The following is a 24206-nucleotide window of genomic DNA, read 5'->3' on the forward strand; positions in this document are numbered from 1 at the left end:
ACTTCTTTGCAACGAGATTGAGAAGAAAGTGTGTTTCATGTACAGAATTCTGTGATAAGATAATGATGGCATATTTAGTGGGTGAGGTCCAATGAATAAGTTACAAGCAATGAGGAATTGTAATTGATTTTAAAGGTGTAGTTTACTTGCTTGTGAGGACAGATACTGGTCAACTGTAATAAGGACAATCTCAGAATTATGAAATCTACTTTCAGATCTCTCTATATCACTCCTACAGTGATACTTCTTTTGCGTGCATTTTTGGGAGGGGGTTACATGTTTTACAAAACTTGCTATACATCGTTTTAGCAGAGTTCAACATTTGATACTGAGCTTCAACTTAATACCATATAGGCGCAAACAATTTCACAAAGGACTGTAGAATAGACTATAACGACTGCGGCGATAGATCATCATAAAATTATAAAAGGATCATGAATATAGATATTTTCTTCTCATTTTGTAAAAGAAACAGTGTAGCGTAATCGAATTTCTTTTCAGACTACTACTGGTCGTGATGTTTGGCCAGCAGGTCTCTACATCGGCGGAGGTTTAAAGCTTGCGCGAAGGAGCCAATAAACGACTAGTTTAAACCTGACGCCTGCTTTGTACCAATCACCAAATTGCGGACTATTAAAATTGGTATAAAAAGGTTGTATTTCTGTTCATGTCAAGGATCTGCATGCCTGAGTCGTCTTCGTCTGAGAAACAGCCAGCGGCTTATAGGCAAATCCGCCCTAAGCCAACGCTATCATTCCATATCCTTAAACCTGCTAAAGTTGCTCCAAAGTTTCGAGTTCTTAAGCCACGTCCGTCGCCCTCAGTTCCACTACCGTTTCGCCCTTCCAGCGCCTTTCAACCGTACCAAGGTTAGAATTTGCGATGTGTACTACTTATTGTTCTTGAAGGAAAAACTTTAACACTTGAAATAACTACTAGGGCCAAATCTTTCGCCTTTACTGCCAGACTCATCATCACGACCCCGCCCAATAAGACCGGCTCCACCTTCTCATCGTCATCTCAGAGTTCCACCTAAACAATCGCTTAAGCGACGAAGACGAGGATACGGAGCTTCTAGTAAAAACAACACCACTTTTAGGAGCATTAAACCCAAAGATGACCATACCTATACTGCTCGTTCACCATCGCAGGCCGACCCAACAGCAGCAGGAGTAGCGTTAGCGCTGAGAGCTGCTCAACAAATACCAGGAGCTTTATTAGAGCCCTCCGCCAACAACGACGATGGCCTAATTCCCACAAATACAGCGGAAGGAAGCCAAAGACTTTCGCCGACGTCAGTTGCCAGCCAATTAACAAACGAGTCACTCGATGATAACAGAATCCACCGACCACAACCAATTAAACCAAAAACCACATATCCTCCTATTGCCCTAGCAACCACCTCTAGTAACAGTGGCTCTACGCCAGATGTTGCACAAAACAAACCCAATAGTGTGCCACCAGCATCGACAACAACCCCAGCTATAAGACCTAAACTCATGCCAGCTACCACTGCACATTCACAGCCGCCACCTCCCGCCTTACGGCCACTTGTTTTCATTCCAACACCAGGAGGAGAAGCGCAACTATACCAGCTAATATCCGTTCCATCCTTTCCTGGCGCATCATCCATTCAATCCACTCCTCGCCTTCCGGTAACTAGGTCGATAATCAATAAGACCGTAGTGATACCAAAGAGAAGGACAAGAAGATGTCAAAACTGCAATAAGCTTGGATGTCGCGGTAGCCAGAGAAGACACTTATGTACTGAAAAGTAATTTTAATAAATACATAGCACTGAATCCCTTGCAAATATATAAATTTATGAATACTAGTGTAGGATGGATGGCAGGCATGCAAGCCACTGAGTTGGAAATCGGCCAAAAACCCCCTGCCTGGCTGAAAGAAAAAAGTTAGGATCACCGGCCTGGCTAATCATTTGCGACTCTTCCTGCACGCTCTAGCTCATCATGTCGTTAGTCGAAACTAGAGAACGGCGTGCCAACGCAGGAAGCAGGTACAGTGATTTGTGTCGATAAATGGGATTCACATGTTTTGGATCTAACGCTCAACGGCACTAGAATGAAAGCCCTGCTAAACGACGAAGCAGAAATGGAAGATCTGTTTGAGGCGATTGAAAGCGACGAAGAATTCGAAAACGCAGGTATGGATGCCATATACTGATTATGGTTTATAAGAATCATCACCTATTGACTATGACACCATTTCGACACTTAGTGGAAGAAGAAGACATTGTGGATTCCGATTTTGACGTTGAATCTGGCGACAGTGAAGTTGAACGAGAGGCTGAAGGAGAGCAAGAGGATAAAATGATTGAAAAGGAGGAGAGACAAGTAAGCACCGAGATAATGCAAAGTTGATTGAGATATGGTCTAACGAACATACGTAGGCAAGGAAAGTGGTGGTTCCTACCCACAAACCACCGGCGGCAACAGCGGCTAAAAAGCAAGTATCCGTACGAGAAACGAAGCAGCAGGAGACCAGAGTAGTACGTGCTTTAAAACCGTCTATGGCTGAATCCATGGCATCGGCACCGCGACAATCATCACGTTCAGCAACATTGAAGAATCGCCAGCAAGTCGAAGAACAGCTTAAAGAGTACGAATATAGAAGGGTTAGTACCGTCTGCACGTCTAATACAAGGAAAACTCAAATGACAGTGCAAATGACGCTAACTATGACCCATCTTTACTTAGGCTCTACTACCAAAACGCGATAAGCCTGTGATCAAGACTTTAACGCAAGAAGAAATGTTAGCCGAAGCGGTCATTACAGAACAAGCCAATAAGGCGTCATTAGAAAATTGGCAGCAAATGGAAGCAGAACGGATGGCGAAAGCCAAACGTCGAGAAAAGCAAGGCATCATTGGTCCATTCATACGATACTTCTCCTACACCGACGGAGAGGAAAGTGAGCGACCCAGAAAAAAGAGGATAATGGTGATTGAGGAAGATCATGGGAACAACGTCGTTCGAGAGATTACCGACAAGGAGGTAGTGGAATGGATGGAAAAGGATGTTTTAGAAAAGAGTGACATGATCGGAAGGAACTTGATCTCGTTTGAAGGCGACTTTACATCTCCTCAACCCATCATTCCTCATGGTCGACGCGCTGCTGCCATAGATAGCGAAATGTATGACCAAGATGTTGAATACGATTTGTCCAATCTTTCTGATGGCGAACTAGATCGCATCGACCTTATACCCGCTCTTACACCCTGGTTGGATAAAGAGTTGCGACCTATACAACCAACATTGTGTCCGATCACCTCCAAAGTTGCCCACTACAAAGATCCAGCGACCGGTGTTCCATACGCAGATCCACACGCGTTTCATATTTTGCGAGATTGCTTGAACCATAAGAATGTATGGTCTGAAGTATGCAACGCGTTTGTCACTCTTCCCGGTCAAACACGTGGAGCTAAAGGAGTACCGGAAGGGTGGGAGTATTTCAGCGTTGGCAAGCTGGATGGGCAACCCGACTGGATGATCGATGGCAAAGTTGCTATGCCCGAATGGTTGAAGAAGATACGAGGCGTTACAGAGGACCAGCCCATGACGGAGACTACAACGATGGATGGGACAGAAGACGTAGGCAACCAAGGGGATATGCCAAGTGCTCAAGAACCAACGGCAGTAACATCGGATCAACCTGCTGCACCAATAGAGACGACAGAAACTGCATCTATATCACCACCCACTGGCACACGACGAACTAGATTACGGTCCAAATAATGTTTTGTTAATTACCGAGAGTAGCTGTTCGTAGATGTGATGGCCCGTCATGACCTATTGTAAATAACTTGTATAAACTGTACTTCATATTAACGTGAGGTTGCTTAATGTCTCTTGCAACAATTTCCTCTCATGTTAGGCGGCTTTTGTTGACATAAACAAAAACTCCTTTTGCATTTGCATCCCTTGCTATCAGATCCATCCTAGTTTCTTGCCGCTTTGGCCAGCATTACTTTCCCATTTGATATACATCAGCAGCCATTATTAACTTTTTGTTTAATGCAACATTTTGTTTAGAAGTCTGTGTCTAAAGTAAATATCATTTGGCATCTCTATTTTTTCTTAAGAAAGTCTATGTCGAGCTCCACTCATTTACTTGTCGAAATCCACTTTGATGGTGACAGATCATTATGTGTGTGCGGAGAGACACAATGGAGTACTCGAGCCGTTGTAGAGCATTTAAAGCTTCTTGCTCTTTCCGCCCTTCTTGCTAGAACCATTGGATTTGGCCTCGGCCTTCTTAGCAGCGGCACCCTTCTTGTAGGTCTTTGCGTAGAAGTTAATGAAAAGCAAGAGGTAGCTGCTGAGCAAAGCGCAACCGAAGAAAGCGGCGTTCTCAGAACCAGCACAGTCACCAAAGGTAGGGAGAGCAGAGTAGGCATAGGCGAAGTGAGTGTAAGTGCAGAAGTAGATGACGAAAAGATCGATGACAAATTGGATAATTTGCATAGTCTAAATAACAGAAACGTGGTTAGTTAATTCTAGGCATAACTGTAGATGTTGAATAGAACGCGACGAACTTACAGTAAGATACTTCTTCCACCAAATTCTAGCGCCACCAGCAGTACGGAAATAGTACCAATACATAAGGACATGAACAGTCAAGTTCAAAACAATGGGAACCCAGGACTAGTAAAACGTGAGATGTTAGAAACTGGATGGAGCAATGCCCTTTCAGCGTATTACCCAATCAATAACTTACAACGGAGGTAGAGCCAACAAGCTGAGTGTAGCAGAGAAGGGCAGTCATGCTGTGGTGGAACCAGTGGAGGAATTCTGCAAGGGAAAGATTAACAAAGCGTTCCTAAATATGAGGCATGCCAATTGAGCCATTATCACTTACCAAGCTTCTTCTTCTTAACAACAAGGAAGACAGTGTCAAACAGTTCCCAATACTTGACCAAGTAGTTGAGGTAGTAGAGCAACTCGAGCTTTTGAGTCCAAGCTTGGGGAGAGCAGATGGCGAAGAAAATACCATGCTTAGCAACAATTGGGACCAATTCCTCAATCAACAGAACCAACAAGATGAAAGAAACGGCGGTCAAGAGTATGTTGTGAATCTGGAACAAGACTTTGAACTTGAACGCGGGCAATTCCTTCATGAAGAACTGTCCTCCAAAAATAACAACGAGGTAGGTAATGCAAGCAATAAGGACTGTCGAACATTGAATTATGAAGTGAGATTAGGAAGATGATGAGATTTGAGAGCTTTTGACGCAGCTTACCTTCATTGTTGGTGGAGAGCGGAGTGACACCTTGGATGAAAGCGAAAGTAGATGCTGGCTTTCCAGTCACGAGTTCATATGCTTGACTAAAGTAATCCCAAAGGTAAACACCAAATGGTCGCTCTATGCTGAAGGATGCCATTTGCTTTTGTATAGGTTAAACAGATGTGCTTGCTGCAGTTGGTTCCTTTTTTTTTTTTTTAATTTTCTGGTTCCAAAAAATTTCCAACTTGCACTGAACCGGTCACGTGCATTTCAATTTTCGCGAGAACGTTCCCCAGAGGTGAACATGTCAAAGTCTCTGAGGCGGGCAAATTAGGCGACAGCAACTTCGCAATACTCACTCCATAAATTTTATGGCTGTTTCATACCAAATACTCTTTCCTTTATCGATTATCACCAGTCAGGAGGCAACATTATATCGTAATTTCATGCATACCGAAGGTTGAGCGCAAAGTCAATAATATGGCGTCGACGTCGTGCTGTTTATGACTGTGCAGACAATATGATTTATACCTTTTCTAAAGTACTACGATGGAAAGGAGGTGTTGAACTGACAAAATCCAATGAGGTAATAAATTCGGGCGGAGCCATCGAGCGGAATCATGTTTGTAGTATACAGTCCGTAGTCGCCGATGCCATGGTCCGGATCAGAGGCGATTAAAGGTTGGGTATTTGCTTGTGCACGAGTTCCTGTTCTATGCATGTGGGAGACCAATCGAGTAAGTTACAAATAGGGAATGACCGCAAAGCCGATGGTTTGTACCATCGAACCTGCCTAACTGGAACCCTGCTACCAATGCCCCTAGACCATGCCTACTTGAGAACAATAGAGAAGAATCATCTGATGCTGCTCGTTATCACCAGCAAACACCTTAATATAACAAATGCATCCATTGGGGTTGTTCAACCCAATGCTGTTGCTGCCAAATATTATCCATCTTACAGTTTTGTATATGCATTATAGCCCGCCACGTCTGTTTGTGATATCAAGTGCTCAGGGACCTGAGTCTGGATGTCGACGTGCCATTTGATTTCTTTTCGCATCAGAAAGTAACAGATGATCGTGTTCGCCACATTACCCAAGAATGGATTGTAAAAGAACGTGCTGTATCGAGAAGTCAACTCCTCTTCTTACAATTTTCTTTCCCGGATCGCCATGCACCCCTGTAAGAAAAAATATCGGTCAAAGGGGGCGAGGAATGTCTTTCTTGGTGAGTGAAAAATTAATGACGAGTCGTTGAGTAAGAGAAGATTAGAAGCAGTTGATTCTGAGAGAAATACCGTGATGCATTACAGATTCGCTCATTGTATAGTTCCAATTATGGCGATCAATGAATGAGATAAAAGGATAGTATATGAAACATTTTGCTGCAGTGGCAACGATTGTTATTTACATAACAATGCACAGGTAAAGCTGTCAAAACATCCATTTCAGACCAAAATTCAGTCGCCTTTGGAAGCTATGCTCGTACGCATCTGTAGGTACATTTCCTTCCAACGGAAATAGCTATATGCCAAGCATGCAATTCTGTCAAGAAACGACGAACGATACAAGTACGCAATTTTAGCTGCATTTTGTCACAATGGAAGTGAAAATATAAGCTACATGACGAAATTTTTTATTTATTTTATTTTTTATAATAAAGAATGAGGCCACACAACAAAATGCAGATCCATTAATTCAGTAGCAATGGCTACCAACATTAATTGTGTCATTGAAGGTTTCTCGCTGCTGTGTGTGTGTTATTCAACCCCATGATACATCTGACTTTGCAAGTATTCCTCCCATGAAATCAACCCACTAAGGACATAAATATGTTATTTAACGTTAACATCACGTAATGGCCCAAAGAATTAAACTTACTCTCCGTTCAAATCATCCTCTTCCAATACATGATCCACCATTTCAGTGACTTCATCCAGGGACACGACAGCGGTAGGATCGTCGTCGTCAATATCGGTGAAAGCAGCACGGAGTTCGTGCCCGTCCAAAAATCCATCCTTGTTATAGTCATGCAGTGTGAACACGTAAAACAATGTATCCTTTTCGTCCATTTCTGGAATCTCTCCGTCGTCTCCTGCAAGTTCTTGAATATGTTCTTTGATATGTCTACAAAGGAGATCCGTCAGTATACGACACAGCGGAGAATGACAATCAGGCTTTCTAACAAGGATCTGAACATTTACTCTTGATTTGATTTCTCTTCGCCATAGTTAGAGTGGGGCATTTGGTAACGGTGAGAACCTGGGCCTCCAGCCGCCACTATTGAGACCAGGAAGGCCAGAATCAGACAGGGCAAGGTGGAATGCATGATCGAATGGCCAAGGAGTGGGACTGCTGTGCTGGCTGACTTGACGTGCACGAAGCCAGGCCAACCAAAATGAAAAATGCGCGGGGTTTAAAACTGCCCGGGCAACATCTTGCAAAAGGGGGCAGAAAGGGGGAAATGACTTTGGGGGGATGAGCAGTTTCAGGTTTGAATATGAACAAGAAGCACCTTTCTGGTTGCATCAGACTATTATTTGCTATGGAATGATCACTTGGTGAAGTGAAGGAATAAGAAGCATGTAATTCACACTGCAAGCTGACTTGCTGCCGGGATGCCTTTTGCAGTATACTGTCCCCAATTGAGTTCACGTCCCACAGCAAGCAGCCATTATTTTTGACCCCCCCTCCTTTTGCTCGCTCGCTCGTATTGCCTCACTTTTTTTTTTTCTCTTCTTCTTTTCTCTATAGTGTGTGCCTCGCCTCCTTGCTTTGCATTTCTCTTTACTCATTGTAAACATGGCAGTTGGAACTCACGATCAACCCAAAAGACGCCAGCGCAACCCGCTTTCCTTCTTCTTTCCAAAGACAAAACAAACGTTATTCACTATCCACTCGTCTTCCTCTGCAAAAAAAAGTAAGAATACCACTTATCTCAGCGGTTACACTGAACCACGCTTTCGTCTTACTCACCCTTCTTCGTAATATGAAATAGGTCCTTCTGATGTGAATGGTATCTTTGGAGCACCCCTAGAATATGCCGCTCAGTTTGGCCCGCTCACTCAAAGCGGCCTACGAATTCCAGACATCGTTTATAGATGCTTTTCCGAGATAGTGGAACGAGGTCTGACGATACAAGGCATCTTTCGCCTCTCTGGAGCTGCAGCAGAGGTCGATAAATTACAAAGAGAATTTGATAAAGCTCCATCTTATGGAAAATACTTGGATCTTTCCAAGTATGATATCCATGCTATTACTGGTGTATTAAAAAAATACCTTCGAAGTCTGCCACAACCTGTCTTACCACGTCCATACCATGACCGATTTCTCATGCTAGTTGGTAGGTTCTACTTTTTTAAAATCTACTGAAGGGTTAGTATTTAAGAGTTCTAACCTATTTTCTTTCTTCATTTTTTAGATCGACCATGCTCTCGACTAGAACTGCTAAAGGATGTTGCTGACTTGGCACTGGACATGCCCAAGGCTCATTCGGATTTATTGCAATACCTTATAACTCAGATATTGGCGGCTGTACAACAGTACTCCCAGTTTAATCTCATGAATCACGAAGCCCTGGCTATCGTCTTCGCACCGGTCTGCACCGGATTGGAGCAGTCCCTATCCAGCGTCAACCAAAATACTATTAAAAAGCAATTCGAGCAGCGGCCCCTGCAAAATGGAGATGAAAAGCAATTTAAGCGACATTCTATACATCATGTTTTGAATATGGATATTATTCGAACCAATACCAAATGGACTCAGTTATGGACTATCATGATCGAACACCACGATCGACTTTTGCAACTGTGGTCTATTGCAGATATCAGTCAGCAATGGCAATCTTCTCATGTCCATACACCCAACAGACGTTTCGCTCATCATACTGTTCCTGGCATAATGTCAACGCCTTCTCCAACTCCTTCCCCACGACCTCCTTCCTCAGCTTCGTCCTCCGGTTCAACTGTACTACCATATCGCATCCTCATGTCTCAGTTCCATGTGGCTGGAAGCACGGAGTCCCCCGATCAGAATTTGGTCAGTATTGCACCACCGCTACCTCCTCCTGCTGAAGAATTATTCGAGGACCAAGAAATGCATGAAACTACTTCTGCAACCTCCTCGAAATCAAAATACGGGGTCGTGGTAATGCGCCGAAGCATGGCCGCAGGCTATCAAGGAGGCGGGCGTCGAACCGTTCGACGAACTAGGTTGCCTTCGAGGGACGATTTGGATGGATATTATGAAAATCAATTTCATGTATCGACCCCTAGTCCTGGTCGCCCAGCGTCCCTTTCTTCCATTGGCAAGCGTCCTATCGCCGCACTGGCTTGGGATTAGTTTAATGGCTACGCTGCGACTATCTGATTGTCTCCTGCACGCCATGCAAAATCTATTCTAACCATATATCTCTTCCTCCTCCCATTCCACCCTACTATTTATTTTCTGCTGCTACTTGTTCCAGATATGTTCAGATACCAGAGCCCTGGGGCTCGTTGTACATACGATGACTGAATTTGAGGATATCCCACTTCGAATCCTCTTTTTTTTTTTTTTTTCTTTCCGTTGCCTTGCTTTTACCCCCCAATTACCGCCTAAAAGCTCCACTCGGTCGTTTCCTTTTACTTGGATTCCCAACCCCACCCCCTTATATAATTATCTAAACCAACGTACGCGAGTTTAAAAATTCAAAATGGTTCTCGCAATCTCTTATACTCCATTTTTAATTGTTTTAAAGAAAAAAAGAGAGAAAAATTACAGCCAATAAATACACCTCTGGGCACCCCATTTCGATCGTTTGCCCTGGGACTGCTAATCACCATGCAGCGCGCTGTGCAATGAAACTTTTTTTTTTTTTTTTTTTTTCCTCTAAAAAACGGTAACAGGTGGCTGGTACTTGCTTCTTATCGAACCCGTCAATACTATGGCCACTGAAGAAGAGAAGTTGACAAGCAAAGACTACTACTTTGACTCCTATGCCCACTTCGGTAAGTACCTCGTCTCTTATAAGCCTTGACCAGCTCAACTGATCTAACCTTTCGGTTTTCCTCATCTCAGGCATTCACGAGGTAACTAACCTGATCCGCGTTCAAAGTGACAGCAGCCATGACCCATGGTGGCAATCAAGTTTTCAATTCATATTCTGACAATGCATTGCCTTTCTCTAGGAAATGTTGAAGGATGAGGTGCGAACTTTGTCGTACCGGGCATCTATCTATCAGAACAAGCACTTGTTCAAGGACAAGATTGTTCTCGATGTTGGCTGTGGTACTGGTATCTTGTCCATGTTTGCTGCCAAGTCTGGTGCCAAGCATGTCTATGGTGTAAGTGATCAGAGTAGCTCGAGGCGTGGAAAAAACTTTTAGGTTGAAAGTGGGAGAAAAAAAAACAAACGTACAGTAACTAATGGTAAACAACTCGCTGCAGATTGACATGTCCAATATCATTATCCAAGCTCGCCAAATCGTCGATGATAACGGTTTGACCGACAAGATCACCTTGATCCAAGGAAAGATGGAGGAAGTTCAATTGCCTGTTCCTCAAGTTGACATCATTATCTCCGAATGGATGGGTTACTTCTTGTTGTACGAATCCATGTTGGATACTGTCTTGGTTGCTCGTGACAAGTACTTGGTAAGTTGAAACAATCCCATTCTGTCTACTCTTTGCTGTTTCGTTTGACTCATTCAATCTATGCTGTAGGCTCCAGGCGGTATGATCTTCCCTGACAAGGCCACCATGTACATTGCTGCTATTGAGGATGGTGATTATAAGGATGAAAAGATCGGATGTAAGTGGATACCATGATGGAATGATACTGTAGCGCTCAATATTGACTTTATTGGTTTCGAATGTGTTTTACAGACTGGGACAATGTTTATGGATTCGATTACTCTTCTATCAAGAACCTTGCCATCAAGGAACCCCTGGTCGACACTGTTGATGTCAAGACTGTTGTTACCAGTCCTTATCCCTTCAAGGTAAAAAAAATTGAAATCATGTTAGAAACCGCTCTGTCTATAGAGGAAATTCCATTTCACTGACCGCCATGTTACAGGAAATCGACATTCTTACTGTTACCAAAGAGGATTTGACTTTCACCAGCGACTTCAAGCTCACTGCTGCTCGTGACGATTATATCCATGCCTTCATTGCTTGGTTCGACATTGCTTTCACCGCTTGCCATAAGCCTGTACGATTCTCCACCGGCCCTCACGCCAAGTACACTCACTGGAAGCAGACTGTTTTCTACACACCCGAGACTGTCACTATCAAGGCTGGCGAAGAGATTAGTGGAACTGTTCGCTGCGCCCCTAACAAGAGCAACCCTCGCGATTTGGATATCGACATAGACTACCGATTCCAAGGTGTTAATGGAGAGTGTGAGGAACACTGCGACTTCAAAATGTGCTAGAATACCAAAAGACAAGACGACATTGTTTCTTCTTTTCAGTTTTTGTACTTGCCCCTCCCTAACCATCTTCTGTTACCAACATGTATCCCTTCCTTACACACCTTGTCTTTCATTATTTTTTTTTCTCTTCTCATGCAAAAATCACCCGGTCCATTTGACAGACACATTTAGAAACTACCAGCTTTTGTTTTTTCTTTTTTCAAATGTATTTACATAAATTACATATCGTTTGAGGAAAACAGAAAGGAAAAAGCAGAACAAGTGATGTGATAGCTGACTGGTGGGTTTGGACTTTGCAATTGGACTGTTGAACGCCTTTGCCCGAGAGCGAGCAAAGAAATTTTCTGTCGTCAGTACAGTCCTGGCCGAGCCAAGCTTTACACACCCACATTCCCAATAAATCAGTTAGTACCCAGGCTCGAATCCTAGTGTCGTTCTTCGATTCCATTCTTTTCACATTGCTTATTCAGTACCTCGCTATCTCTGTTCTTACATGTCGTCCGCCAAGCCGTCCGGTGGCACGGTGCATGGACATGCAACACCCCGACGCTTCCATTCGCCTACATTTGGATCGCCGGCAGGCATTGTCGTTCGTCCAACTCGGTCACAATCCCCTGTGATGTCGAATTCAACCCCTACTAAACGACTTTCTGATATCAGCCATCGAAAGCGGGTGGTCAGCCTCACCCCTACTCTCGGCACCCCCTCTCACGTCACACCCACTCCCAGCAACAGCACGCCACTCATCTCACAATATCCCAGTCATATGCCCTCTTCACTCGACCTGAATGACCATAAATCATCCGTTCCTTTAAAAGAATTTGAAAAAGTAAGTAGATTGCCTGAAGGTCATACTGGGTATAATGTCAAGGAAATCAAAGACAGGCATATAGCCAGTTAGTCAAATGGGACATAATTTTTGTTCTAATTTGACTTGTTTACTGATGATGCTTGCTTCGACAAATACGTTTAGGTCATCACTGATCTCAAAAAGGAGAATTTTAATTTAAAGCTTCGATTATTTCACTATGAAGAAGACAATGCGATAGATGCCATAGAAAATGAGGAGGTAAGTGCTGAGTTTTAAGCTCTTGTCTGTTTGGCTCATAAAAATTTAATCCCATGGTTCCTTTTATTTTTTGATGCATCTGTTTCCATATGGTACCTTAGCGGCTAGTGAGCGAACTGAATGAACAAAAAGACTTGGTGGAGTCTTTGCGTACACAATTGATGAAGGCACAAGATCAAATTGCTTTGTTACGACGGGAAAGCCAAATTCCAAGCCGATCAGTTGGCGTTCAAACAGACATGGTTCGGCACGACTTTGACTTTCATGATAGGGTATCACCGCCCCTTCACTACCTGAGCAATATCAGCTCAGACGATGTGGTTGATGAGGATGATCTCGTCCTGTCGCGTGAGTCATCGATCTCTGGAAGCACAGGCAGCATTAGTCTTCAACGACAGCATCAATTTGTTACCAATGCGCATGACTTTGGTCTGGTTCACCCGGTCGATGATCTGGATGAAGACTTGATGCATATTACTCGGCAGCTGCATCAAGTCAACCTGGTGTCTCCCACTGCCCAACGAAATCGAGCCATTGGCGGATGGTTAGATCGCGTTGAGATATAAGAACTCCACACTGACCTCCAGTCCAAAAAACTCCTTCTCAACCAAGCTTAAAATTAACCCTCAGCTCCATCCGTCTCTCGCCATATTTGTTTCTTCTTTCTCTCTCTTACCATTTTTCTCTCTCCTCATTCTTTCTCCAGTTGTAAATAACACTACAATACAAACCCAAACATATCTCATCTGCACACATCCCAAAAAAAGCTTCCTTTCTATTTCCTGATTATCCTTTGGCTACACAAGGTCACATGGCAGCCATGAACTCTGACGAGAGATAAGGCTCAAGTGGTTTACCATATGGAGTAATCGGCAGGTCAAATTTCTGCCAAACTTTGCTGCTGGACCCGCCAGTTTCTGAAGTTTTTGCCCTGACGGATGATGGATGGAGCTACACGTATGAGTGAGCGGTTGTATGCGTATCCGTCTATGGCTGGGTGTACAGGTGAACAGGAGGGCCAGAAGGAAAGAAATCGAACACTTCACCCCACCCACCCCGATCATTTTACCTCAACTGACCTAGGAATTTTTCCTTTTTATATGACTTTTATTTTCTTTTTTTAAATTTCCAGCTCATTTACGCCAGCGGTCTTCATTATTGAGTAGGAGGTAGAAGGAGTTGCTCCCTTTGACTAACCCGCACATCGACTACTCTGTACTTATATGCATTGCACAGAAATAAAAAGGTACTCAAGGGTATCTTATCTGCTGCCTCATATGGTAGTGACCCAATCACATGTCTTACCATGATAGCTGTTTCCGTAGAGATAAGACAAGCGAATACTCCCGCTAAAACACCAAATCTTGATTTGATGTAAGCTTGAGCTGTACGGTAGATGGTGGTGAAACGATCTATATAGTGAGGAGTTGACGTTCCTCCCTTTCATGATCTAAATATATCTAAAACAAAATGAAAGGGACAGAATGGCTTGGTTGAAATAAATTTGTTGTTGTTGGGTTTCCAGGAGGTATAAACAGGCTGGCTGGCTTAGCAACTGGAGCGTGTGTGTGGGGCTGTCGGGGCTGGTATAGATGGACGGAAATGATAACGGACTATTCAAGATTTAACTGAAAAAATTTATTATACTTAAATGATATGATAGGCAATTCGAGGGCAGATGGTATAAAAGCAGCTCACCATCAGCAGCCATCACGACTCGCTTGGACCTTGTTGTTTTCACTCCCCCCTCTCTTCTTAAACTTCTTTCTCTACTATGGCTTACAAGTCAAACGCTCCTCTCTTGGAAAAGTATCTGTCCTTGGATCAAAAGGGCTCTATTCAAGCAGAGTACATTTGGATCGACGGTAGCAACCAACTTCGCTCCAAAACTAGAACCTTGAAGGAGGCTCCCAAGTCTGTTGCTGATTTGCCTGAATGGAACTTCGACGGTAGTTCCACTGGTCAATCTGAAGGCCATGACTCTGATGTCCTCTTGAAGCCTGTTGCTATCTATGCTGATCCTTTCCGCAAGGGTGATAACATCCTTGTCTTGAGCGAAACCTATAACCCTGATGGCACTCCCAACATGACCAACTACCGTGCTGCTGCATTGAAGATTATGGAGGCTCATGCTGATGCTCATCCTTGGTTCGGTATTGAACAGGAGTATATGTTGATCGATGTTGAAACTGAAAAACCCTACGGCTGGCCCAAGGGCGGTTATCCTGAAGCTCAGGGTAAATACTATTGCGGTGTTGGTGCTGGCAAGGTCTTCGGACGTGATATCGTTGAAGCCCATTACCGTGCTTGTCTCTACGCTGGTGTCAACTGCTCTGGTGTCAACGCTGAGGTTGCCCCCGGTCAATGGGAATACCAAGTTGGTCCCTGCGAAGGTATCACTATGGGTGACGACCTTTGGATGTCTCGTTACCTCCTTAACCGTGTTGCTGAAGACTTCAGTGTCATCGTCAGCATCCACCCCAAGCCTGTTGCCGGTGATTGGAACGGTGCCGGTTGCCACACTAACTACTCTACTGCTGCTATGCGTGAGGAGGGTGGTATCAAGGCTATTGAAGACGCTATCAACAAGATGAGCTTGCGCCACAACGAGCACATTGCTGTCTATGGTGAAGATAACAACCTTCGTCTTACTGGTCGTCACGAAACTGGTCACATTGACACCTTCTCCTATGGTGTTGCCAACCGTGGTGCTTCCATCCGTATTCCTCGTCACGTCTCAAAGGAAGGCAAGGGTTATCTTGAGGACAGAAGACCCGCTTCCAACATTGACCCTTACCGTGTCACTGCTATTATTGTTGAATCTTCATTGTCTGCTTAAAGACTTTATTGTAATCATTTCCCTCCTCCCATTTACTCACATCACTCCCCGATATCATCTAGCTTGATGCTCTATTTTTTTTTTTCTTTCTTTTATCTAAAACCACATAAACTATAAAGAAAGCTTCCACTGATACAGACTGGTCTCAGCTCCTTCATTAAGGACATATCGCATGAACGTATACCCCTTCTAGATCATCTAAAAGAAAATAAAAATCACAACTGCAAGGGTTTGGACACAAATACACAACAAATTTAATAAGCGCCTATCGCATCTGTGCCCGTGGCCACTTTTTAACGCCATTGTGACTCCTCCATCAGCTTTGCAGAGCAGCACCGTGCATTGCATCGGCTAAAAAACCCTTGCCAGTCACCCATCCCCTAAGTCGTCATATCGCACGTATACTCCAAGGCTAAAATGCAGTGCTCAGGCACAAAAAGCATAATGACAAAGGAACCTCCGTGACATGCGCCAGCCAGTCTGCTGTGTGTCAGCCAGGAGATAACATTGGGCAGCACAAAGATTAGCCACTAAAATTTTAAAATCTCAGCATTTCTACGTGGTCCTACTCTGACCGCTTCCATAGCGACGTTATTCAGCTGTAACTTTCATTTTATGTAAACGTGCTATTAAAGCTGTTTCTCAGTTTTTATTGATAATAGGATGAAAGCATGCACTTTCAATCCCAAAGTCTATGTTACAAAATAGCCTAGGGGCGCGGCACATCAAAAATGATTGGTTTGATACTGCTGATCAGCGTCACTGTGCTCAGTGGTGGTGGTGGACTGTGTATGGGAGGGACGATGTTGACGACGAGGAATGCGAACGAGTCGACGGGGTGATCGACTTGCAGCGTCTCGGCTCGTCTTGGCTAAAGCTTTGCGTTGCTTGTTTTGCCGGATGACAGCCAAGGTATTCAAAAATTCATCCATTTCCGTATGTAGGTTATGATCCTTGAGCGCTTTCACCATACGTTGTTCTAAAAATGCATCAGGGAGGATTCCACGCTCAGCAATCATCTCCTGCATGACAAGTTTGTGCAAGCTTTCGATTTGGTTGTTGGCCAGAAATCCATCTGTTAACCGCGTCCATGCTGATAGTCCAGAACGAATTTGATAATCTTGTTCCATATCCACCATCACTCGTTTGGCCTTGCTAATCTGCCACTTGCGCGACCATCCGCTGATCATGTTCTCATACACGGACAGAGGAGGTTTAATGCCTCGTAATCGCATGTCGCGGTAGAACTTGTTCGCCAAACCCATGGTGGCAGGACTCACAGTGGCAGCATCGAGAAAGATCTTGTAGGTCATACCATCGAGAGGCACACGCGCAGGTTCTTGTTGCTGTTGAAAGAAATGCTTTGCCGCAGCCAAGACCCCCACCTTTTGAATCATTCTGGTATACATGACATTGCTGACTCGAACTGGTTTGAGATTGGGTAGCATTCCTGTGCTCACAATTCGAGACCACAATGCATCCGCTTGCTTGGGTGCAACCTTGTCATATATTTGTAGTAATGTTATCATGGTAGAGTCGTCAGGCATAACATTCAGTCGCTTCATATTCTCCAATATTGAAACTATTTTTTGATTGGCAATTTCAGCCGACACCTTGGGGGTCATGACGGTTCGCAGAAGCACGTTAAAGTCGTGGGCATCTGGCTTTTCTTCGGATTGTTCCATAAACATCTTGAACACGGCAAGTGCAGAGCGTGAATCCCCAGCTTGGACATAACATGCCATGAGAGACGTGTACATCTTGTGCGATAATGTAAACCCTCGCTTGGCCATATCTTGAACCACCAGTTGTGCAAATGCCGTATCACCAGAACGCCCGCAGAATGTCATTAGTACATGGAACGTGTCCAGGTTGGGTATAATTCCTCGTCGTTGTAATCGGTCATACACATAGCGAACATCCTTGGCTGCATGACCATCAATCAGCCCTCGTAACAAGGTATGATAAACGCCATTGCTGAATCGATAGGGTGTTGCTTTGTCGAGGTCTCGAAACAGAATCATTGCATCTGCTACTCTGTTGCTATGCGCTAAAGCCACCATTAAATCTCTTCGAGTGACAAGTGGCAGTAGCGACCTGCGTTTACTACCCGTGCGTGTATTATTGTAAATCTCCATGGCGTGGGTCAAGTTTTGTTTGGCGACATATTGCTTGATCATTCCATTTGCGATACCGATGACACTCTTTTGATCTTCTGTTGATTGAGCAAGCTCGAGTAATGACCAAGCTAGATCCGGTTGCATGGTATACATACAGCGGTCGGTAATGAGGCGTGCAACCGATGCCCCAGATAAACCAAGTTCTCGTTTTCGTTGAAAAAGGTGAATCGCCAGGATGGTATCCCGACTTTCTCGTACCATGTGAGTAATAAGTCGATCAAGACCGTAATCCATAACACTTCGGCCGGGACTGGTGACCTGATGCTTTTGGATAGCCGCTTCGGCACCGGAAACTTCATTCATCTTCAACAGCGTATTGACTTGCTCGGCACATACTTTTAAGTTGGGTGTAGATTCGCACATGGCATCGGACTCCTTGACACGACCTTGGCGAGCCAACGCAATCGCCAGTTGTTCCCGCATACCACTACTCAACGGACCTTTTGCTTCGAGTCGATGGGCTATAGCCTCTGCTGCATGAATTTCATCGATGGAAACATGCAGTTTGATCAATAGCTCCAGCTCCTGGGTACTCAAACGACATACTCGGAAAGCCTCCATGTCTTGTAAAATCTTGATGGTTTGTAACGTCAGCTGTTTGGCGGTATTGGTTCCTTGGATACTTTGACTAGGCACAAAGGCGTTCACCAAAGCTATCATATCTCTCCGGGCAATTTTTCGAAGCAATTCTGGTTGTTGTCGCAATTGACCATAGAGGTCTGCTAGTTGCTTTCGTCGTTCCCTTCGTAGGATGCTCCGTCGGGCTATATTGGAAATTTTAGTCAGTCTAACCGTTTTGTTGGTATAGTGGTATAAGTTTGTTCGCAGTTGTTGTACAATGGGATGTGTTGGTTCACTGGAGTGCTTATCCAAATGCTGCGGTGGCGATACCGATGGACGTGAAATCGGTGCGATGCGATTCGGCAATGCATTAACCGTATACAAACGAGTGGATGGTGGATTCCTCAGTATTCTTGGTGGTGGTGTGGAAGCTCTTATTAGCCACCACAGACGACATGAGAGTCGTCGGCATAGCATTGGATTAATGAACAAGTAACCTAACAACTTTTTTTTTTTTTTGTTTGACTGTTGGTCCTGGAAAGTACACAGTGCAATTTTTTCATTATTTCTACCGTAGAAAAGAGAAATTGAGTGCCAGCGGATAGTGTCGGTTTGGCTGGGGGATTGCATTGGCGTGGGTTGGGGCGTAGAAACTGAATGTATCAACCCATTGAACTACTTTTAAGTAAAGAAGATGCAATCTATATAAAATAATCATCATTCTTTAATCAAATCCTTTTGACACTTATCGCTTCCATTCATCGACATATTGCAGAATGAAAAAATTACTTAATAGATAATAAAAGGAGCTCTGACACGTGTTTTTGGCTGTGGCACTCTGCAACAACCTTCCCAACAACCTCTGATATTTGTAACGCATTGAATGCTCGGTTAAGAGCAAGGTGTAGCATGACCCCTTTGATGCCAGCATCAGACCCTTCGAATTCACATGGTGTTCCAATGGTTGTCCTGAAAGCTCAGCTCACTTGTTTGGTTGCAAACTATGATGAGAGAAAGCAAGGCACCATCTTGACTAGAGATCTATTGGCCCTCATTGATCAGTATGAACAAGAAAACCAGGTCACACTATTGACCCAAGAACAACGAATAGCCATCCAACCTTTTACCCTGGCCAACCCTGACCTGGATATGTCGCCAGAAGACATCATGAACCTCGTCAAGTTGGTCTCGCCAAATAATAGTAACCAGGATACCCCGCATACCTCTAATATCCCTAGCCCCTCTATACGTCCACGGACCTCTGCACCACTTCGTCATATCAAACCATTAACACAGAGGCTCCGAACTTCAAGGTCACCTTCCTTGGATGAGCCATTCGATATAGATACCAAGGTATGGGATGGCTCTTAGCAGGCAGTTATGTCAAAAAGACCACAGCATGGTAGACTAACCACTTGTAAATTGACTGTAGTCGTGGAACGATGTTTCTCGAAATCATAGTCTGCCATCACCCACAGATGATAATATGTCCATATCCGCTTGGTCGGCTTCCGACCTTGAACAAGAGGTTAGACCCGCTATGTTTTGCAGCCAACGAAAATGTCGATGGCGTCCCGCCACGTCCGCTTAGTCTTGTGTACTAATCATGTTCATTTTTTTTTAATTTTTTTTTTAGATGATGGATGATGCTGAAGTCGAACAGATGTCTCTCTACTATCAAAAAACCTTACTGCTCACGAAGCGACTGAAAGAATCAGAGCGCAGTTTGGCTAGTATGACACATGAAAATGAATCACGCATCGCACAACTACAAACGTTTGTAGATGATATGAACAACAATATCAACAACCAGAAGAAAGAAATTTTAGAATTTAAAGGCAAAGAGAAGAATAGTTTGGATCAGATCAGTGCGGTAAATATGAGCTGCTTCGATTTTTTTTTTTCGCATGGTTGTATTATGCACTGACAAATGAACCAATTGAACACATTCTATTTGCCTACTCTTCCAGCTTGAAGCGCATATTGCACAAATACAATCTTCTCAATCTGATCATAAGCAAGTATATGTCTCGTTGAAGCAATTAGTCGACGAGAAATGTGGTAAGACCTGATAACCTTTGCTCTTATTAGAATCAACCTGCAATATCTAATCTTTACACAGGAGAAACTCAGAAGTTACAGGATGCTCTAAGGAGCAAAGAAACGCTTTTGGAACAAACAGAAGAGACATTTTCACATATGAATAAGGAGTTCCGCCAATTGATGGATGAGCGCGATCGATTAGTGGAAATGCAATTCCAGCTTGAGCAAGAGCTCATTATGTCACAATCTGCTCATATGAAGCTAGAAGAGCAAAGGTGTGAAAACGAACGACTCAAGCAAGTGATTGATGAACTAAGTTATGATTTAGACGAGGCCAGAAATAGTCGACATCAGCGGTCATGGTCTCGATCCGATATGGCGGATAACATCAAGGTACGGCTCACTTCCACATAAAATTGATCAGTTTACATGACTGTTGCCAGCAGCGCATCGACAATGTGATTGACTTGTCGTAACTTTTTCTCAGGACTTGCAATCCGAACTAGCAATGCATTACAATACCATACAGAACCCTTTTCAAGGAGACAACGATGAGTTCGTGAATATGGTGGTACGTACCGTCTGATGAGTATCAGTCGTCCTCAATGTTGCATAGAATCTTATTCGACCTTGTTATATAGAAAGAGCAGCAGGATGCTACGGAACGGCTGCGAACCGTCGAAAATGAAAAGGACTTTTATAAAGCTCAGGCAAATGATGCTATGCAGGACTTAGACAAGGGTGAGCACAAAGGGATACTTTTCATCATTGAAGTGCTTTCATTGTCTTACCATTGATTCTCTTCCTAGTTAAAAGCGAGCTCGACAGCCTTCGGAAGGCACTACAACGGGAAAACAAATTTCTGGTCACTGAACTTGCTGATCTGCGATCAAAGGCTCCAACTACACCACCCCCGCCATCCGTATGTGGCTATTTGATCAATGTTTGATACTATTATGATTGTTTTTTAATCATTCTCTTAACGTTAGGATAAGGATTTCGACGGGCACAGCGCAACCTCTACTGGTTCAGACATGAATTCCCTGCGACCAGGTGTTCGACAGCGTCGAGCGGAGAGGGTTCGAAGATCTCGGCTGGTGTACGACCTAAACGATGTAAGCATTCATGATTTTCCATGGTAATATGCGTCCCTGTGTACTGATCGTTTCCTCTAACTTAGCCAAACGCTCAACCTTTGCTATTGCTGAATCAGCAAGCGTCATTAAATTCTCAATCACAATCACCACCATCCCAAACGATAGTTCGAAAGAGCTCCATGCCAGACAAGGCTCAAGTACTGCAACTGATGCGAAAATCAGACGATCGCATAGTAGCCAACACCATTACATTTGCACTATATACCCTTGTAGTATATGCATTTGGTATTGTAACATCAACGTTTTTGATAGAAACTAGCAGCCAAACGATATGGAATGTTGGTAATACGGCGGGCAAGAATAAGGTGCTCGAAGTGTTACTGTATTGGCTAGAAAAACTCTTATCCGAATAAACTAATTCATCTGCATTACATCGAACAAGATATGAGTAAATTTGCCCTGGGGCGAGAGGATGGACGCAGGTGAAGGATTGGGATGTGACCCAGCCAGCCAGCATTAGCAGGTCGTGGGAAAGCTACATTATTTTTAAATTTTCACTTTTGTCAGCCAGCTTGCGCTTTCATAGTTTTACCTCCACCTTTTCTCCCATGTTCTCTGCTTTGAAAACAACTACTGTAAGTTAGATAGATATAATCTGGTTTTCAAAGAACCCAACTCACCATTCCATAGTTTGCTCGTGGTTTTGCCACCCAAGCTTCCCGCGGTCTCAATGTAGTGTATTAGTTCGAACTTTTGGCCACTTTACGTACAGGTGCTGACAGTAGTTTCTGTATTGTAGGAAGTTGTCATTGTCAGTGCAGCTAGAACTCCTGTTGCTATTTTCAATGGCTCTTTCAAGTCACTTTCTGCTCCTCAACTTGGTGCCATCGCGGCCAGAGCTGCCATTGATCGTGCTGGTACTAGATTAGGTTTATTACGAGCATGTCAAGTCTCCATCTTTTTAATCTTGAATCCTTGCAGGTCTCAAGCCCGAGCAGATTGAAGAAGTGTACCTTGGCAATGTTCTCCAAGCTAATATTGGTCAAGCTCCAGCTCGCCAGGCTACTTTGGCTGCAGGTACTTAGTTTTGATACCTCTTGCGAGGGGTCTGTCCCTGGGTTTGCTGACAATTTTTCACGTGCTGACATTGGTAAAACGTCCATTTAATAGGCTGCCCTGAATCAACCGAAGCTACTACCATCAACAAGGTGTGTGCTTCCGGTATGAAGGCTGTCATGATGGCCACTCAAAATCTTCAACTCGGTGTGCGTGATATTATGCTTGCTGGTGGAATGGAAAGCATGACCAACGCTCCGTAAGCTATCCCCGACATTGCGAACTCCGAGCCAAATGTTTCCGCTGACACATTTCTAATTCATAGCTACTACTCTCAACGCAACATCGCCTTTGGCCATCAGCAATTGAGTGATGCTATCATCAAGGATGGTCTGTGGGACCCCTACAACAATTTCCAGTACGTTTGATCACATTTCTGTATCTCAAAACCAAACCATAGGCAAATACGCATATTGATTCATCTGATCTGTAGTATGGGAAACTGCGCTGAAAACACCGCCGTAAACTATAAGATATCTCGTGAAGCACAGGATGAGCATGCCATTGAATCATACAAGCGTGCTGCTGAAGCTTGGAAGGTGAGTCGCCAGACATAAGGGTGAGCTAGTGTATCTCTCTGCTTGATCTACCACTGATACACCTTTCTGCAGAACGGAGTCTTCGATGCTGAAATCGCTCCTGTCACGATCAAGAGCAAGAAGGGTGACACCATCATCAAGGAGGACGAGGAATACAAAAATGTAAAGTTCGATAAGATTCCTACCCTTCGCCCAGTGTTCAAGAAGGACGGTGAGTAGCGGATTGCGAAACTTCTCATAAAAAAAGGCTTGTCAATTTTTCAATGACTCAAACATTTCGTCCACTATAGGAACTGTTACGGCTGCAAACGCTAGTACCATCAATGATGGTGCTTCAGCTCTTGTTTTGATGACCCGTCAAAAGGCTCAAGAACTTGGTGTCAAGCCATTGGCTCGTATTGTCTGTAAGTGCCACCCTCCCGTACTCTCCTTTTGACCACCCCCACTGGATCTAATGCACTACCTTCCGAACAGCTTATGCTGATGCAGCCACCAAGCCTGTTGATTTTACCATTGCACCTTCTCTAGCCCTTCCCATTGCCCTCAAGCGTGCAGGTCTTGAACTCAGCGACATTAGTTTGTTTGAATTCAATGAAGCTTTCAGTGTTGTTGCTCGTGTTAACGAACAGGTTTGTAGTCAACCCCTTGACATGACAGACTTTTACCATGTATGCTAAACATAATGGTTATATTATTATTAGATTCTCGGTCTTGATTCTTCCAAGGTCAATGTAGCGGGTGGTGCTGTAGCTCTCGGTCACCCTATTGGGTAAGTTCTCTCTACCGCGATCCCCCCTCGCGAGTCTCCTGAAGTTGCTTTGGAATGCTAATAAGCTTTTCTTGTATTTTCTCCTTACATCTTCCTCCTTATGACACTTCTTGTAGTTCCTCGGGATCTCGCATCATTGTTACCCTGACCCATCTTCTCAAGTCGGGTCAATTTGGAGCTGCCGCTATCTGCAACGGTGGAGGTGCAGCAAGCTCAATCATCATCCAGAAAGAATAAGGCATCGGTCACGCTAAACGGCACCATAGATCATTTGTGTTTCATTCGTTCAATAAAAAGCTACATTACCCCATGATTCAATGTAAGGCATATAG

The 24206-nt window shown here is 44.0% G+C and overlaps 12 protein-coding genes across 12 annotated transcripts; 8 read left to right on the forward strand and 4 right to left on the reverse strand.

Annotated features, from left to right (window-relative positions):
• Positions 1 to 680: 680 nt before the first annotated feature.
• Positions 681 to 1831, forward strand: K450DRAFT_221679 (uncharacterized protein; the record flags this gene model as incomplete). The annotated part of the gene is made up of 2 exons (XM_051585768.1): positions 681 to 869; positions 940 to 1831. Coding segments are annotated over 2 exons (1028 nt in total), but the record flags the coding sequence as incomplete, so codon positions are not given.
• A 2166-nt stretch (positions 1832 to 3997) lies between these two features.
• K450DRAFT_182949 (uncharacterized protein) lies at positions 3998 to 5766 on the reverse strand. Its single transcript, XM_051584398.1, has 5 exons — positions 5261 to 5766; positions 4879 to 5190; positions 4738 to 4811; positions 4560 to 4664; positions 3998 to 4487 (listed from the first exon to the last, which is right to left on the reverse strand). The coding sequence occupies exons 1-5, from the start codon at positions 5400 to 5402 to the stop codon at positions 4215 to 4217; spliced, it is 906 nt and encodes a 301-aa protein (XP_051448553.1). The 5' UTR covers positions 5403 to 5766; the 3' UTR covers positions 3998 to 4214.
• Positions 5767 to 6852: 1086 nt separating this feature from the next.
• K450DRAFT_221686 (uncharacterized protein) lies at positions 6853 to 7618 on the reverse strand. The gene is made up of 3 exons (XM_051585769.1): positions 7451 to 7618; positions 7128 to 7373; positions 6853 to 7064 (listed from the first exon to the last, which is right to left on the reverse strand). The coding sequence occupies exons 1-3, from the start codon at positions 7573 to 7575 to the stop codon at positions 7007 to 7009; spliced, it is 429 nt and encodes a 142-aa protein (XP_051448554.1). The 5' UTR covers positions 7576 to 7618; the 3' UTR covers positions 6853 to 7006.
• A 350-nt stretch (positions 7619 to 7968) lies between these two features.
• Positions 7969 to 10066, forward strand: K450DRAFT_296886 (uncharacterized protein). The gene is made up of 3 exons (XM_051593649.1): positions 7969 to 8166; positions 8245 to 8589; positions 8668 to 10066. The coding sequence occupies exons 1-3, from the start codon at positions 8049 to 8051 to the stop codon at positions 9585 to 9587; spliced, it is 1383 nt and encodes a 460-aa protein (XP_051448555.1). The 5' UTR covers positions 7969 to 8048; the 3' UTR covers positions 9588 to 10066.
• Positions 9671 to 10066, forward strand: K450DRAFT_221689 (uncharacterized protein). Its single transcript, XM_051585770.1, has one exon. It carries the CDS (start codon positions 9754 to 9756, stop codon positions 9928 to 9930), a length of 177 nt encoding a protein of 58 aa, XP_051448556.1. The 5' UTR covers positions 9671 to 9753; the 3' UTR covers positions 9931 to 10066.
• A 65-nt stretch (positions 10067 to 10131) lies between these two features.
• K450DRAFT_221693 (uncharacterized protein) lies at positions 10132 to 11922 on the forward strand. Its single transcript, XM_051585771.1, has 7 exons — positions 10132 to 10234; positions 10305 to 10315; positions 10415 to 10570; positions 10674 to 10880; positions 10950 to 11037; positions 11112 to 11227; positions 11305 to 11922. Exons 1-7 carry the CDS (start codon positions 10171 to 10173, stop codon positions 11659 to 11661), a joined length of 999 nt encoding a protein of 332 aa, XP_051448557.1. The 5' UTR covers positions 10132 to 10170; the 3' UTR covers positions 11662 to 11922.
• Positions 11923 to 11976: 54 nt separating this feature from the next.
• On the forward strand, positions 11977 to 13412 carry K450DRAFT_221695 (uncharacterized protein). Its single transcript, XM_051585772.1, has 3 exons — positions 11977 to 12490; positions 12635 to 12730; positions 12832 to 13412. Exons 1-3 carry the CDS (start codon positions 12155 to 12157, stop codon positions 13294 to 13296), a joined length of 897 nt encoding a protein of 298 aa, XP_051448558.1. The 5' UTR covers positions 11977 to 12154; the 3' UTR covers positions 13297 to 13412.
• Positions 13413 to 14027, reverse strand: K450DRAFT_221698 (uncharacterized protein). The gene has a single exon (XM_051585773.1). It carries the CDS (start codon positions 13792 to 13794, stop codon positions 13528 to 13530), a length of 267 nt encoding a protein of 88 aa, XP_051448559.1. The 5' UTR covers positions 13795 to 14027; the 3' UTR covers positions 13413 to 13527.
• Positions 14028 to 14306: 279 nt separating this feature from the next.
• Positions 14307 to 15934, forward strand: K450DRAFT_221701 (uncharacterized protein). The gene has a single exon (XM_051585774.1). It carries the CDS (start codon positions 14505 to 14507, stop codon positions 15567 to 15569), a length of 1065 nt encoding a protein of 354 aa, XP_051448560.1. The 5' UTR covers positions 14307 to 14504; the 3' UTR covers positions 15570 to 15934.
• Positions 15935 to 16131: 197 nt separating this feature from the next.
• K450DRAFT_221702 (uncharacterized protein) lies at positions 16132 to 18804 on the reverse strand. The gene has a single exon (XM_051585775.1). The coding sequence runs from the start codon at positions 18785 to 18787 to the stop codon at positions 16295 to 16297; it is 2493 nt and encodes an 830-aa protein (XP_051448561.1). The 5' UTR covers positions 18788 to 18804; the 3' UTR covers positions 16132 to 16294.
• A 324-nt stretch (positions 18805 to 19128) lies between these two features.
• On the forward strand, positions 19129 to 22011 carry K450DRAFT_221704 (uncharacterized protein). The gene is made up of 10 exons (XM_051585776.1): positions 19129 to 19663; positions 19743 to 19838; positions 19947 to 20183; positions 20281 to 20371; positions 20433 to 20746; positions 20841 to 20924; positions 20995 to 21094; positions 21163 to 21275; positions 21343 to 21468; positions 21534 to 22011. Exons 1-10 carry the CDS (start codon positions 19220 to 19222, stop codon positions 21861 to 21863), a joined length of 1935 nt encoding a protein of 644 aa, XP_051448562.1. The 5' UTR covers positions 19129 to 19219; the 3' UTR covers positions 21864 to 22011.
• Position 22012: 1 nt separating this feature from the next.
• On the forward strand, positions 22013 to 24192 carry K450DRAFT_221717 (uncharacterized protein). The gene is made up of 12 exons (XM_051585777.1): positions 22013 to 22085; positions 22141 to 22182; positions 22250 to 22367; positions 22432 to 22527; positions 22621 to 22765; positions 22832 to 22924; positions 23000 to 23105; positions 23178 to 23316; positions 23396 to 23509; positions 23580 to 23734; positions 23807 to 23874; positions 23991 to 24192. The coding sequence occupies exons 1-12, from the start codon at positions 22059 to 22061 to the stop codon at positions 24109 to 24111; spliced, it is 1224 nt and encodes a 407-aa protein (XP_051448563.1). The 5' UTR covers positions 22013 to 22058; the 3' UTR covers positions 24112 to 24192.
• The last annotated feature ends 14 nt before the right edge of the window (positions 24193 to 24206 follow it).

This window comes from Umbelopsis ramanniana (genome assembly GCF_025399195.1).
Source record: "Umbelopsis ramanniana AG unplaced genomic scaffold K450scaffold_4, whole genome shotgun sequence".
Lineage (NCBI taxonomy): Eukaryota > Fungi > Mucoromycota > Umbelopsidomycetes > Umbelopsidales > Umbelopsidaceae > Umbelopsis > Umbelopsis ramanniana.

Coding starts and splice junctions, on each gene's coding strand:
- K450DRAFT_182949 (XM_051584398.1), bottom strand. CDS start 5,402: ATGGCATCCTTCAGCATAGAGCGACCATTTGGTGTTTACCTTTGGGAT. Junction 5,191..5,260: donor GCTCTCCACCAACAATGAAG/GTAAGCTGCGTC, acceptor AATGTTCGACAG/TCCTTATTGCTTGCATTACC. Junction 4,665..4,737: donor TTGTTGGCTCTACCTCCGTT/GTAAGTTATTGA, acceptor ACGTTTTACTAG/TCCTGGGTTCCCATTGTTTT.
- K450DRAFT_221689 (XM_051585770.1), top strand. CDS start 9,754: ATGACTGAATTTGAGGATATCCCACTTCGAATCCTCTTTTTTTTTTTT.
- K450DRAFT_221701 (XM_051585774.1), top strand. CDS start 14,505: ATGGCTTACAAGTCAAACGCTCCTCTCTTGGAAAAGTATCTGTCCTTG.
- K450DRAFT_296886 (XM_051593649.1), top strand. CDS start 8,049: ATGGCAGTTGGAACTCACGATCAACCCAAAAGACGCCAGCGCAACCCG. Junction 8,167..8,244: donor GTCTTCCTCTGCAAAAAAAA/GTAAGAATACCA, acceptor AATATGAAATAG/GTCCTTCTGATGTGAATGGT. Junction 8,590..8,667: donor CCGATTTCTCATGCTAGTTG/GTAGGTTCTACT, acceptor TTCATTTTTTAG/ATCGACCATGCTCTCGACTA.
- K450DRAFT_221698 (XM_051585773.1), bottom strand. CDS start 13,794: ATGATCGGGGTGGGTGGGGTGAAGTGTTCGATTTCTTTCCTTCTGGCC.
- K450DRAFT_221704 (XM_051585776.1), top strand. CDS start 19,220: ATGACCCCTTTGATGCCAGCATCAGACCCTTCGAATTCACATGGTGTT. Junction 19,664..19,742: donor CATTCGATATAGATACCAAG/GTATGGGATGGC, acceptor AATTGACTGTAG/TCGTGGAACGATGTTTCTCG. Junction 20,372..20,432: donor ATTAGTCGACGAGAAATGTG/GTAAGACCTGAT, acceptor ATCTTTACACAG/GAGAAACTCAGAAGTTACAG.
- K450DRAFT_221702 (XM_051585775.1), bottom strand. CDS start 18,787: ATGCTATGCCGACGACTCTCATGTCGTCTGTGGTGGCTAATAAGAGCT.
- K450DRAFT_221686 (XM_051585769.1), bottom strand. CDS start 7,575: ATGCATTCCACCTTGCCCTGTCTGATTCTGGCCTTCCTGGTCTCAATA. Junction 7,374..7,450: donor GAAGAGAAATCAAATCAAGA/GTAAATGTTCAG, acceptor TCTCCTTTGTAG/ACATATCAAAGAACATATTC. Junction 7,065..7,127: donor GAGGATGATTTGAACGGAGA/GTAAGTTTAATT, acceptor TTATGTCCTTAG/TGGGTTGATTTCATGGGAGG.
- K450DRAFT_221717 (XM_051585777.1), top strand. CDS start 22,059: ATGTTCTCTGCTTTGAAAACAACTACT. Junction 22,086..22,140: donor CTGCTTTGAAAACAACTACT/GTAAGTTAGATA, acceptor ACCATTCCATAG/TTTGCTCGTGGTTTTGCCAC. Junction 22,766..22,831: donor GAAAGCATGACCAACGCTCC/GTAAGCTATCCC, acceptor TCTAATTCATAG/CTACTACTCTCAACGCAACA.
- K450DRAFT_221695 (XM_051585772.1), top strand. CDS start 12,155: ATGTCGTCCGCCAAGCCGTCCGGTGGCACGGTGCATGGACATGCAACA. Junction 12,491..12,634: donor CTTTAAAAGAATTTGAAAAA/GTAAGTAGATTG, acceptor AAATACGTTTAG/GTCATCACTGATCTCAAAAA. Junction 12,731..12,831: donor ATGCCATAGAAAATGAGGAG/GTAAGTGCTGAG, acceptor ATGGTACCTTAG/CGGCTAGTGAGCGAACTGAA.
- K450DRAFT_221693 (XM_051585771.1), top strand. CDS start 10,171: ATGGCCACTGAAGAAGAGAAGTTGACAAGCAAAGACTACTACTTTGAC. Junction 10,571..10,673: donor GTGCCAAGCATGTCTATGGT/GTAAGTGATCAG, acceptor AACTCGCTGCAG/ATTGACATGTCCAATATCAT. Junction 11,038..11,111: donor TAAGGATGAAAAGATCGGAT/GTAAGTGGATAC, acceptor TGTGTTTTACAG/ACTGGGACAATGTTTATGGA.